Source organism: Colobus angolensis, unplaced genomic scaffold (genome assembly GCF_000951035.1).
Source record: "Colobus angolensis palliatus isolate OR3802 unplaced genomic scaffold, Cang.pa_1.0 Scaffold91, whole genome shotgun sequence".
Classification (NCBI taxonomy): Eukaryota; Metazoa; Chordata; class Mammalia; order Primates; family Cercopithecidae; genus Colobus; species Colobus angolensis.
The window spans coordinates 206,971-221,171 of record NW_012123043.1 but is presented as its reverse complement, the minus strand read 5'-3'; the positions used below and the strand labels follow the sequence as shown (position 1 = coordinate 221,171).

Genomic DNA, 14,201 nt, shown 5'->3' with positions numbered 1-14,201 from the left:
GTAAGGGACTCAAATGAGAGAAACCTGTTAGGTGCCTAACAATAGGAAGTTGGGGTATGTATGGTGATCTGAATTGTACATGCCACACTCAAAGACAGAAGCCACAACTCAGCCCTAGGCATTTGTTGCACAGTGAAAAATGTGTGGCCAGTATTACCCGTTCTTTGATTTTTAAGAGGAACAAGAAGTCCGGATTTTTACAGTGAATTATCTCAGATTTGGAAGTTGGCAACTTATTTAATTAAACAACAACAGTGTTGACCAAACAAAATATGCCCTTAGGCTAGAAGCAGCCTGCAAATAGCCAGTTAGCACTCTTTGCTGTAGATGTTGTTTATTTACAACAGAAAATGTCCTTGCTTTCTTGACGTTTCTAGGAGCAATGGCTACGTTATGGATTAGTTCCACTTTTATATGTTGTGTTTTTATTAAAAAGTATGAATGATCACTGAGAGCCAGTACGTGTTTACAAAGAGAGCATTGTTTATAACTAGACTTGGTTTTAGTATGGTGATAGTACATACTGATGTATCAGGGAGTGCTGTGGTTGAAATTTGAGTCTGTTCTAATATTTCACAAACAAAATTATGTGCAGAGTGTTGGTTCGATGATACAATTATAAGTCTTTTGATTAGGTTAAATTTTCATACTTAGAATGTTGATAAATAATTGGTGTTATTTTGGGAGGCATCTTAAACACTTTTGCAAGCCATACCCTTTTCAAAATTTTTATCAACAGTGATGAACATGGAAGCAATACCAAGCTAAAATTGTAAGGATTTACCAAAATGTTAGTTAAAAAAATCACATTGAATAGATCTTTATTTGCTGGGACATTTGCCCCTATGAACAAACTGTAATTTAAAGGTCATAAAGGTAATGCTCTCGATATTAAATAAGCAGGTGAATTTCGGAAGATAGAATTTGCTTCAGTGGATAGAACATATAGGCAGGGTGATTTAAGATTACAACAGAATGATTTTTGTCTCAGTTCATTTAGCTGCCTGAAATGCCTGGTCATTGAACATGTTTATTAAAAGGCTCGCTATATAGAAACACAGGCCAAGATAGGGTGATAGACTGTCTGTGGCAGACCCCTGAGCATATATTACTCAGGTTGATTAGGGTTCTAATCCCAAGATTGCTATTCCATAGCTTTGTGACCCTAGATACGTTGCTTTCTCTTAGTTTAGTCAAGTAGGTATCAAAGCATTAGTGTAAGAATTAAATGAGATAGTACATGTAAGTATCCAACAAACTGTCATTCATATAGTTGCTCCTTAAATAATATTACTTCCTGCACTTCCAGTTGTTTTAACACGTAAATTCTGTGATTCTTAGATTTTGCTCTCAACCCCTAGATGGATGTATAACTAACTAGTGAGTTATACTCCCCAAATAGAAATAATAAAGTATTTTGGGGCCTTAGAGATGACTATGAGAAATATCCCATGAGAGTAAAGCTTATTTCTAAACAGTATTAGTTTAATTTATTGGTGAAGTCATAGCCTGGTACCAGGGTGATATTCAGTAAAGCTTATTATTCTTGGACATGTAAAAAACAGTAATAATTACATAGATACCAAAATGCCTAGTACAAATAAAAACTGTTTAAATTTTTTAAAGTAACCTAAATATGGGTATATTAATCAATTATTTATTCAAAGACAAGGATATAATCTTACAGATAAATTATATTTATCTGTATAAATTAGCTTCTTAAGGAAAAATCTGGTTCTGATGTGCCTTCACAATTTGAGAGGAAATTAAAAGGGGAAGATAATCAGTGAAAAACAATAATACAAAGTTCAGAAAACCAGAACATTGAAAGAAATGTTAAGGGTTTTGGGTCTAGAAAAGGAAAAAGATTATCTCACTTTCTAATAACATAATTATGATATATATGTAGATAGAGAAAAGTGTTGGTTTTATATATATATATAATATATATAAATATATATTATATATTATATATATATAATATATATTTATATATATATATAGTAGACCAGGAAAGAAAAATTCAGGTTACCAAAGGCCTCACTTTATTTAAATAAGGTGAAAATGACAATGTAAGCATTAATAGGTAGACATGCAGCCACCTACAATCAATACATTTGACTTTATTTAAAACTCCTTGAGTTGGATAGAAACAGACCAGCACATTTTTTGAATAGATTAGGTCTCATCTGAATTTTTAGGTCGGAACTACATGACACATTGAAATTGTCTGGAAATAGCAATTTCTTCAGGCTATTAAAAGTTGAAATGTGAGTTTGAAATGACTACAATTGAAAGCAATTGTGCTCTAAGGATTATGTGTCCTGGTAGAAGGAGATTTGGCGTGAAAACTATTTCTTTGAGTTATCGTGAATGCAGAAACTGTGGTGTACTGATTTTCATTATATTTAGTTAGTAATATAACAGTATTAGTAATTTTTAAGGGTTTTATTTGTAAGTGGAAGATACACATAGTGAAATAGCCATCTAAGCACTGGAACTTGAAGAATTAAGTAATTTAAATAGGAAAATTGAGATTACCAATAGTAATTTCTAATGTTCAGATTCCCCAAAAGCTGTCACAGATGTGTCACACACCTGTGCAGATTTTTCCAGGCTTCCAAGCAAAGTTGTCAATATGCTTATTGTAAACACCCTGTTCTAGCATCTCCCTCCTAGAGCCTTCATCCTGTTTCAGTCTGAACTGGTTGCTCTCGAGGCCTTTGCACAACTGTTCTTCCTAGGTCTTAGATTTCTTGCCTCCTACATCTGTATATTCCTTCTTTTTCATCTCCTTTATTTTGTTTTAGCCATCCTTTAGGATGTCTTAGGAGGTGAAGTTTTGAGTCCTTGCCTGACTGAAAATGCTGTTAATCTGTCCTCACACTTTATTGATAGTTTGTCTGGACATAGAAGTCTTGAGTGCAAAGAATTTAACCTCTGTATTTTGAAGGCATTATCTTTTAAGTTTCATTATTGCTGTTGAGAGGTTTGATGACATTTTTGAACTTGATCCCTTTGTTTGTTACTTGTTTTGTCTGTTTGGAAACTCTTAGGCACTCTTCTATCCCTTGTTTTGGAATTTCACATTGATACTCTGGTTTGGAACATTCTTTGTGCTGTTCATTCACTCATTCTTTCAGTCTGGAGACTCATGTCTGAAGTTCTGGGAAAATTTCCAGTAATTCTTTAAAAGAAACTTTCATTCATTTATTTCCTCTATTTTTTCTTTATGGAATGACTATAGCTACGTGATAGTTGAGATTGATGGCCTGATAGTGTAATGTTTTTTCTCTTATTATCTTTTTTATTATGAGCATGAATTATTATTATTTATTTTACTTTAATTTCTGGGATACATGTGCAGAATGTACAGGTTTGTTACATTGGTATACACTTGCCATGGTGGTTTGCTGCTACAAAGAGAATAAAATACCTAGGAATACAACTTACAAGGATTGTTTATCTTTTTGTTCTAGTTTCTGGGAGATTTTCTGGAGTTATCATCTAAACTTTTATTGACTTTAATTTTTTTCAGACTTTAGAATTTCTTAAAGCTCTTTCTTCCTATCTAAAATTTTCTATTTTTACCTTTTAGAAAAGTTTAGTATCGTCTAGTAGCCTCCTGCTCTTAATTCAGCTCTAAGGATATTAAATATAAGTTTTGGAGTTCTCTTCAGCTGTTTGTATTGTCTATGTTTTCTTATAGTTCTTTTTATGTTGTTCAATATAAACATCATTTTGTATTTGTGTTTCCTCAAATATCTGGTGGTTGGCTATTAATTTGTATTCAAAAGGAAGGTATTAAACTGAATTGGAAACATTGCATGTGGGTTTCATTCCAAGAAAACGGGACTTCGAGGGGCTTTTTTCTTTGAGATACTGTTAAATCAGTGTTTCAGAACTCTGTGGGGAGCACTTCTGCTGGTCCTTTTCGTTTCTAATGGCATTTAGGTTTTGGTTTCCTTTCTTCTGCTGTTAGTTATCTGTCTGTTTACCCTATTTACAAAGTCATCCACCTGCATTGCTATTGTTTTTTCCTCCATTTTGCTTGTTTTCATTAATATATACCCTTTCTATTCATTTATTGTCATTTTGGTGTTATTTCCAGAGGACACAGAGATAAATACATACTGGTTAAATCAATGTGTTAGATTTAACCAGAGTTGGGTAGATATTTTAAAGTATCATGTGAATTTTCAAGTCATTACTTAGTATTTATAATTATCATTTTAAATAACTATAATTTTCTGCTGAGTAAAGATACTGTAGTTTACCTAATGTCCTCTTTTATTACTACTTTCAGTTTCTGATTCAAAAGGCATCATTCATAGTCACTAACAAATCAGACATTATATGAAAAAAATCCTGTTAGAATCCTGTTTTCTACGTTCTACTTACTGATTTTTAAATTTTACATGTCATGTGTATGTACTATTAATCTGTGTACAATTATGTAGTAAAAACATCACAATATTTTCTCTTAAAAGTACCATGTTAATACTTTGAAGAAAAGTAATGAGTATTTGTCAATTGTTAATTAACAACAGTGTGTTTTGTGATTTCCTCTTATTCTACATGAAAAGTGTACAGTTTAACATTAAAAACTTTAGACATTTAAAATATACTAATAGTTTAATTTTTAATAAGGAATGTGGATTTTGTTTTATATAAATGACTTTTAGATTTAATATTTAGCTATCATAAAAATTATACTTTTATCTAGTACAATGAATTAAATTTTGAATTATATTTGGTTTTGATATGTAACAGTCATTTAAAATTTTTTGTAATTTTTAGAATAGTCTTTTTGATATTTGTATTGAGTTATTTTGAAATTTACCATCATTCTTAAACATCATTTCTGAAGAACCGAAAAACACATAGTTCCGTTGTATTATATACTCCAGCAACATTTTAAAAGGAGAATTTTTAATCTTTTGTTTTTAAAGCTTTTTAAAATTAGTTTTTATGTGATTTTTTTTAACAATGGTTAATTTTTATCCTATGCATGCTTTGATTGAATACCATGAAAATAATTTTAGATATTGCTGATATAAAATAGAAGTATGTAATGAACAACTTTTTAAATAGAACTCTGGATTCTGATTTGTTTTATGAAAACTAGTAATAAATAATATGTAAAACTTCGCTGAAAAAGTAAAGAAAATGGATATAGTTCTTTTTTGACCTCCAGGATTAACCTGTTTGAATTAATATGAATTAAATGTTTATGTTATCTGTTTTCTGATTCTGAATTTTATGTATATACATTTTAAAATAATTCTTTTACAGTTACCTTCCCTGGTTTGAAGTGTATTACAAGCTTCTAAATACTCTTGCAGATTACTTGGCTAAGGAACTGGTAAGCTATTTTTTCCCCATTTTTAAATTGTGGTAAAATATTTATAAAACAAAACTTACCATTTTAACCATTTTTAAGTGTAAAGTTTTGTGACATTAAGTACATTAATGCTGATCTGCAATCATCAATACATCTTTTTTTCCTTGCCTGTCTAAAACTCTGTCTGTACCCATTAAACAATATCTACTTATTCCTCCCCAACCCTCACCATCCGTGGCAACCACTGTTGTATCATCTGTATGAATTTGAATACCCTCTGTATCTCATATAAGTGGACTCACACAGTATTTGTCCTTATGTGCCAAGTGACTGGCTTATTTCATTTAACATGATGTCTTCAAGATTCATCTATGTTGTAGCATGTGTCAGATTTTTTTTTCTTTTTGAGACTGAGTATGAATACACCACAGTTTGTTCATTCATTCTTCTGTCAGTGGTCACTGGGGGTGCTTCCTCTACTTTTTGACTATTGTGAATAATACAGCTATGAAAATGTTTGTACAAGTAATGTTCCAGCCCTTGGATTCAATTCTTTTGGGTATATACCTAAAAGTGGAATTACTAGGTAGTATGGTAATTCTGCATTTAATGTTTTGAGGAATCATGAGAGCATTTTCCACAGTGGTCACACTATTTTGCATTCCTATCAGTAATGTACAAGGGTTCTGTTTTCCTCACAATCTTGCCAATACTTGTTCTTTTCTTTTCTTTTTTGTTTAATAGTGTCATAATATGTGTGCAAAGTGGTGTATTATGGTTTTAATTTGCATCTCCTTAATGATTAGTAACACTGGACATTTACTTGCCATTATTATATCTTCTTTGAAGAAGGTCTTTAATTGTGCAGACAGAAAATTACAACCCAGGGTAAATGCTCTGGGGACACAACAAGCATCACCTAAGTCAACCTGGAGAGTCAAGAAAAGTCTCTAGAGAAGTACTTGTTGGAAGTCTTCTGTCTCTGTGTCTCCAATAGCAAATAGGTATTGAGTCAAAAGTTGTAGAAGGTCTGTTCAAGTCCTTTGCCCATTTTAAAATCATGTTGCATTTTTTCTTGATGAGTTGTAGGAGTTCTTCATGTAGTCAAATATTCATTTCTTATTAGATAGATGATTTGCGAGTATTCTATCCCAATCCATGGTTTGCCTGCCCTTTTGTTCTTTTGATAGTGTTATTTGATGCACAAAAGTTTTTAATTTTAATGAAGTCCAATTTATCTACTTTTTCTTTCGTTACCTGTGTTTTTGGTGTCATATCCAAGAAATCTTTTCCAAATTCAGTGTTTCGAAGCTTTCTTCATATGTTTTCTTCTAAGAATTTTATAGTTTTAGCTCTCAATAAAAGTCTTTATGCTTTTTTTGTCTTAAAAATAGAAATAGAAGCTGACGTTTGCTTTTGAATGAACAAACTTCTCTGGGATAATGATTTAAAAATTTTTCCCTTAATCTCTGATTTAAAAGAAATTTTTTTTTTGAGACAGAGTCTTGCTCTCTTGCCCACAGCTGGAGCGTTGTGGTGCAATCATCAGTCACTACAGCTTCAGTCTCCTAGGATCAAGCAATCCACTCACCTCAGTCTTCCAGTTAGCTGGACCTATGGGTGTGTGCCACCACAAATAGCTAATTTTTAAATTTTTTTGTACAGATAGATTCTCACTATGTTGCTTAGGCTGGTCTCAAATTCTTGGCCTCAAGGGATCTTCCTGCCTCTGCTTCCCATCTACCAAGTGTGGCCATTCTTTGATGTTTTTAACAAGAGCTAATTTACTAAAATATTAGCTGTGCTATTTGATACAGTTTAATTGAAATAAAATATGTTTATAAAATTCTTTGTAATTGTCTATTATCTATTAATTTTTGCATTTAGGGTGTACTTTCCATTCACTTGTTATCTGTTTAAATTCTTATATGGTACTCTGTCACTCCTGACATTGTGTTTTTCTTGATTTCCCTGACATTGTCTCATCTTCATTTTACTTATATCCTCAGCTTCTCTCTTGGGCCTTTTTTCTCCATCTACACCTAAAATTTTAATGTTATTTATGTTATATTCTTGATTCTCTTTTCTCTAGATACTATTTATGGGTATTTCAGACACACTCTTTGTCTATATACCACTGTTTTCTGTTTAAGATGAACTTTCTGGAAGTTGATGTTATTCCACTGCTTACAATCGCTTCATAGTCTCCTCTTTTTCTTAGAATAAAATTTAAACTTGTTTGCAGCATGACGTATAATAACTTTATGATCTGGCATCTGACCTTCTCTTTGGATTAATCTGCTCCCGCTCATCTGCTGCACATAATGTACTAATTATTTTGAGCCACTTAAATTTCCCAGAACATAACTCTATACAGTTGTCTGTCAAGATTACAAACCACTCACTAATTGTTACTGGTAGAACACTTGTCTTTTAAGAGTTAATGTAACTATCTTTTGAAACAAACCTAATGTCAGCACAGGTACTTCTCTAGAGACTTTTCCTGACTCTCCAGGTTAAGTTAGGTGATACTTTATGTAGGTTTCCAGAGCATTTACACTGGGTTGTAACTCTGTGTCTGCACAATTAAAGTAATAATTGAGAGATGGAACTGTTCTATCTCTGTGTCTCCCATAGCAAATAGATGTTGAGTCAAAAGGTGTAGAATAAGTAAAAATACGTTAGAAAGTTTCGAATATTCAGTTTTTGGATATCCATTTTATAATTGTAGAAACTAATATCCAGCTATTGTGACTTTTTTGTTCACTGGATTCTGCATGCCAGGCTTTAAAGGCAATCATAGACAAAATTGTTCATGGAATTTTTAAAATAGGAATATAGTAAGACAGAATGTTATTTTCCTCACCCTAAATTTTTCCATAGGAAAAGCTTATTTTCATCTTTTCAGTATACAATCATTTGTTTGTTTACATCATTTTAAAAGTTCCATTGACTGAATCTGGAGCAAAATATCCTCCTGGGCATAGTATTTTGAGTTTTTATTTAATTTTTAAAAATTATATAGCCTTGGTAGATACAGTTCAACTAAAATGGTATAGACATTTCTGTCTGCCCAGTATGGTGAAACAGGCACTATGTTAAACATGGATACAGACTATATTTGAAAATAAGCTTGTAAGAATAAAAATTAATGGTTTTGATAAATCAGCCGAAATCCTTCATTTGCCTTAAGTGGTGGTGGTCCCAAATAAAGGTGAGTGTGGTCACCTTAGAATTAAAATCTTTATAAATGTTCCAAGGAAGCTTAATGCAGTATTGGTAATACAAATGTAACTGGACTTTTGGCAATGTGGTTTGAACCCTGAAATCCTGGCTTTAAATTCTATTTTTTTTTTTTTTTTTTGAGACGGAGTCATGCTCTATCCCCCAGGCTGAAGTGCAGTGGTGCAATCTCATCTCACTGCAACCTCCACCTCCTGGGTTCAAGCGATTCTTCTGTCTCACTCTCCCAAGTAGCTGGGACTACAGGCATGCACCACCACGCCTGGCTAGTTTTTATATTTTTAGTAGAGACGGGGTTTCACTGTATTGGCCAGGCTGATCTCAAACTCCTGACCTCTTGATCCACCCACCTCGGCCCGCCAAAATGCTGAGGATTACAGGTGGGAGCCACCACTCCCGGCCTAAGTTTTATTTTCTAATACCCTTGTGACTTTGATTAAAGTACAGTGTTTATAAGTCAGATAATCAGTTCTGTCACTTGGAAAGTAAGGGAGGTATTATTTATATAAATAGGATTTAAATGTGTTATTAATAAATTAAGGTAGTCCTTTTACTCTTCTAAATTTGTCAACCAATTTTTTTATAATGTAATTGCAAGTTTTAACGTTTGTCAAAAGTCTAGTTGTTTATGTGTATGTGTTCGTGCATGTAAATATTTTTCTCTATGTATTTGATTGCTTAATTCTATGAAGTATATGTTAACATCATTTTACAGTTGAATAATTTTATGTTGAAGCTGTACAGTCATTCACTTGCCTAAGAAAATAAAACTGGAAATACAACTATTTATTTTTTTGCAATCAAAAGCCCAAACCAGAATTCTGGTTAAATTATTCATGCTAATTTCTTGTTCTTTGTTTTTGTGAATGTACATGTGGAATTCACATTAATTATATTAGTTGTCCAAATTTTGAATACTTTTCCTTTAGTAACTTTTAGTAACTCATACTGATAAATTATTACTATCTCCATACTGTGTATCATTTTTTTTCCCTGATACCATCAGTAATACTGGAATACGTAAAAGAAAATAGCTATAAGCAAATTTATATAATTTTGGCTTTCTGAGAAGAGGAAATAGGGGAGGTTCCATTTGTGTTCCTTATTTGAGGAAGAAATATTACAAGTTTATAACATTAATTAAACTAGAAGTAAATCTGGAATTGTAGTACTTTTTTCTGTTCATTTCTAATTCACTGCCATGGGTTATTTAAATAACGTTTGCAGTTCAAGTTATCCTTACCTGATCAATGTAAGAGAGTGCAACAGATTTTTAAAAACTAGTCTAAAAATTTTTGTACCTGTAGGAATTTTGTATAAACAGAGTATCAATATGTTCCACAATTTTCTATGGTACACTTCATTGTTTAACAGCCCAAGAGATAAATTGTTTATTTTGCAGTCCTTCTACAAGGTAATTCAAAGACATAACCATATGAGTCTCTTTTACAAAGGGGATTGGTATTATCTACAGTATTCTCTGATACATTTTGTTGTTTAAATGATCAAGAGATAAATTGTTTATGGCTTTTCATGTTATTCTGAAGAGTATTTCAAATAGGTAGTTTTGAATGAATACTTCTGAAAGTAGTTACAGAGATCTGATTTATTAAGTTTTGGTATAAATGGATAGACAAGGCATAAGAAAGATCGTGAGAAGTCTAAGTCTCGTATCCAAACTTACTAAAATTGCTAACTTCTCTGAACAATTGCCTTTTCCTTTTATTTATTCTCTCCAACATGAAAATAGAGAATAAGGATAATTATGTCTATAAAAATCTTTGTATATTTATTACTGGATTTGTAGTATGTGATGCAGAAAAATTGAGGGTGCACATCAAGGCACATTATTATTATACAAATCCTATGAAGTACATTTGCTGTATGTTTTATTTAATCAAGTAGTGACCAGTAGCAATGTAGAAAAGAAATATTTAGAATAACCTCTATATTCCATTTTAGTCTAATAATCTTACTTAAATTGTTTCTATTCCTTAAAAATTGCTTTGGGATTTTAAAATGAAAATGGAAAATGAGAGTACTCTGTGATCTGATAAAAAGTTGTATTACTGTTTTTATTCAATCCCGTTGTTCTTCTGGATTTAATGATTTAGATAATTTCCTTTTATAGCATTAGTATATTTTATAATAACTAAGTTTTTCGAATATACATTTATACTAAATAGAAATATTGCCATTATTCTTCTGGATAAAGGAATTTAAATGTTTTTTTTTTTTTTTTTTTTTTTTTTTTTGAGACGGAGTCTCGCTCTGTCACCCGGGCTGGAGTGCAGTGGCTGGATCTCAGCTCACTGCAAGCTCCGCCTCCCGGGTTCATGCCATTCTCCTGCCTCAGCCTCCCGAGTAGCTGGGACTACAGGTGCCCACCACCTCGCCTGGCTAGTTTTTTGTATTTTTTAGTAGAGACGGGGTTTCACCGTGTTAGCCAGGATGGTCTCGATCTCCTGACCTCGTGATCCACCCGTCTCGGCCTCCCAAAGTGCTGGGTTACAGGCTTGAGCCACCGCGCCCGGCTTAAATATGTTTTCGTATTTATTAGACTCACATATTTGAATTTCAGTTATTTGAAATGTTTCTGTGGAAAACATTTATATAAAATATGTCAAATATGAAAAGCCACAGTAGACTATGTTATCAAGTAGTTTTAATTGCAGTTGCTTGGTATATGTTTTATTTATAAAATGTACTTTTGCTTTTGCCCTAGGAAAATGATTTGAATGAAACTCTCAAATCACTGTATAACCACCCAGTACCAAAGGCAAATACTCCTGTAAATTTGAATGTGGTAAGTATTCAATCAGTAATTGTTTTTGGGAGTCATAGCTATGTCTCAATTTCATTAAGAGCACATGAACCTTCAGGCAATTCTTGGCCAAGTCATCTCTGCTTCCAGGAAAAGTTCATTGCTAGTACTAACATAACAAGGTGATAATATTGTGTCTTTTTAACGTGCTATAACTGTCATAACTTGATATATTGGGTGTGTATTTTTATAATTTTATTAAATTATTGAATTTAAAAAATTTTATTATAAACTAAAAGTAACCAAATCTATGAGGATATTTCACTTTTAAGAAACATTGATTTGGCTGGGCACGGTGGTTCACGCCTGTAATCCCAGCACTTTGGGAGGCCGAGGCGAGTGGATCACGAGGTCAGGAGATTGAGACCATCCTGGCTAACACGGTGAAACCGCGTCTCTACTAAAAATATAAAACATTAGCCAGGCGTGGTGGTGGGCGCCTGTAGTCCCAGCCACTCAGGAGGCTGAGGCAGGAGAATGGCATGAACCTGGGAGGCGGAGCTTGCAGTGAGCCGAGATCGCACCACTGCACCACTGCACTCCAGCCTGGGAGACAGAGTGAGACTCCATCTCAAAAAAAAGAAAAAAAGAAGCATTGATTTTCAGGTGAAATTTGTGCATAATAAAGGAATATACACACATGCTTAATAACCCTCCTAAAATGAAAACAGTACTTAGTAAGAATAGAAAATGACATATAACATATAAATATGTGATAAAAATTCTGGGTGAAAAGTTTCATCTTCTTTCTCTATACATTAATGTATCTTCTGGTATTATCACAAACTACTGGAAATATGATTGAATTGCTGTTTGTCAGACAGCAAGCCTGAGATCGGATTTATTGTACTATTGAAACTTTTTAACGAAGTGTACCATCTGTATATAAAAACACTCACGTTTTGGGAGTTTTTGTAAATGCCCAAAGTTCAAGATAATAAAATATGGATGTTTTTATTAATTTTCTTCATGGATTTGGCATATGTGCTAGACTATTAAAATTTATTTATATTAATTTTTTTCTTCTAAAATAGTAAACTTTTCTTAATAAAGAAGAAAAATATAATGTTGCAAGAGAAAATGAGAGAAAAGCTAACTCAAAGTATATATAATAATAAGTCTTTTGCTTTTGTGTTTTTATGAGACAGGGAAGTTGTTATTATATTTTGTTTGGTAATAGCTTTCCTCTTTTTAAAAATTAATTAATTTTTAAATTTTTCCATAAGTTATTGGGGTCCAGGTGGTATTTGGTTACATGAGTAAGTTCTTTAGTGGTGATTTGTGATATTTTGGTGCACCCATCACCCTAGCAGTATACACTACACCATATTTGTAGCCTTTATCCCTCACCCTTCCTCCCACTCTTCCCCTCAAGTCCCCAAAGTCCATTATATCATTCTTATGCTTTTGCATCCTCATATCTTAACTTCCACATATCAGTGAGAACATACAATGTTTGGTTTTCCATTCCTGAGGTACTTCACTTAAAATAATAATCTCCAGTCTCATCCAGGTCGCTGCAAATGCTGTTAATTCATTCCTTTTTATGGCTGAGTAGTATCACAGTTTCTTTATCCACTTGTTGGTTGCTGAACATTTGGGTTGATTCCACGATTTTGCAGTTGTGAATTGTGCTGCCATAAACATGTGTGTGCAAGTATCTTTTTCATTTAATGACATTTTTCCTCTTGATAGATACCCAGCACTGGGATTGCTAGATCAAATGGTAGTTCTACTTTTAGTTCTGGAAGGAATCTCGACACTGTTTTCCATAGTGGCTGTACTAGTTTACATTCCCATCAGCAGTGTAGAAGTGTTCTCTGATCACCACATCCAGGCCAACATCAATTATTGATGCGGATGCAGTGATCAGATGATCAGTTTAATATTTGTTTAGTAGATGTGTGAGGATCATATTTTGGGATAACAACATGTTTAAGGAGTTTTAAACGTTGAAAAATTATGTTTTATTGCTGTTTGCTAAATAATATGGTGGCTGATGTTTACAGAAGTATTTTGATTTTTTGATCATGGCCTTTCTTGCAAAAGTAAGGTGGTATCACATTGTGGTTTTGATTTGCATTTCCCTGGTTCATTAGTGATGTTGAGCTTTTTTTCCATATGTTTCTTAGCCCTTTGAATATCTTCTTTGGAGAATTGTCTATTCATGTCCTTAGCTCACTTTTTAATGGGATTGTTTCTTCTTACTGATTTGTTTGAATTCATTGTAGATTCTCGACAGTAGTCCTTTGTCAGATGTATAGACTGTGAAAATTTTCTCCCATTCTGTGTGTTGTCTGTTTACTCTGCTTACTGCACCTTTTGCCCTGCAAAAGCTCTTTAGTTTAATTAAGTCCCAACTATTTATCTTTATTTTTATTGCATTTGTTTTTGGTTTCTTGGTCATGAAATTCTTGCCTAAGCCAATGTCTAGAAGGGTTTTTCCAATGTTATATTCTAGAATTTTTATAGTTTCAGATCTTAGATTTAAGTCCTTAATCCATCTTGAATTGGTTTTTGTATAAGCTGAGAGATGAGGATCCAGTTTCATTCTCCTACATGTGGCTAGCCAATTATCTCAGCATCATTTGTTGAAAAGGGCGTCATTTCTCTACTTTATGTTTTTTTCTGCTTTGTCGAAGATCAGTTGGCTGTTAGTATTTGGGTTTATTTGTGGGTTCTCTATTCTGTTCCATTGGTCCATGTGTCTTATCCAAATTTCATCCTGTGATTTCATGTCATAGTAGTGTTCTCTTACATTATTCCATTCTGTTTTTTTTTTTTTTTTTT

General features: G+C 32.8%; 1 protein-coding gene across 1 annotated transcript in view; it reads left to right on the top strand.

Moving 5' to 3' along the window:
- Window positions 1-14,201, top strand: part of DENND1B (DENN/MADD domain containing 1B) — a 273,857-nt gene that overhangs the window by 104,677 nt on the left and 154,979 nt on the right. The window contains exons 5-6 of the mRNA XM_011931685.1: window positions 5,296-5,365; window positions 11,313-11,393. Coding sequence (XP_011787075.1) covers window positions 5,296-5,365; window positions 11,313-11,393 — 151 coding nt within the window. The remainder of the gene's footprint in view (window positions 1-5,295; window positions 5,366-11,312; window positions 11,394-14,201) is intronic.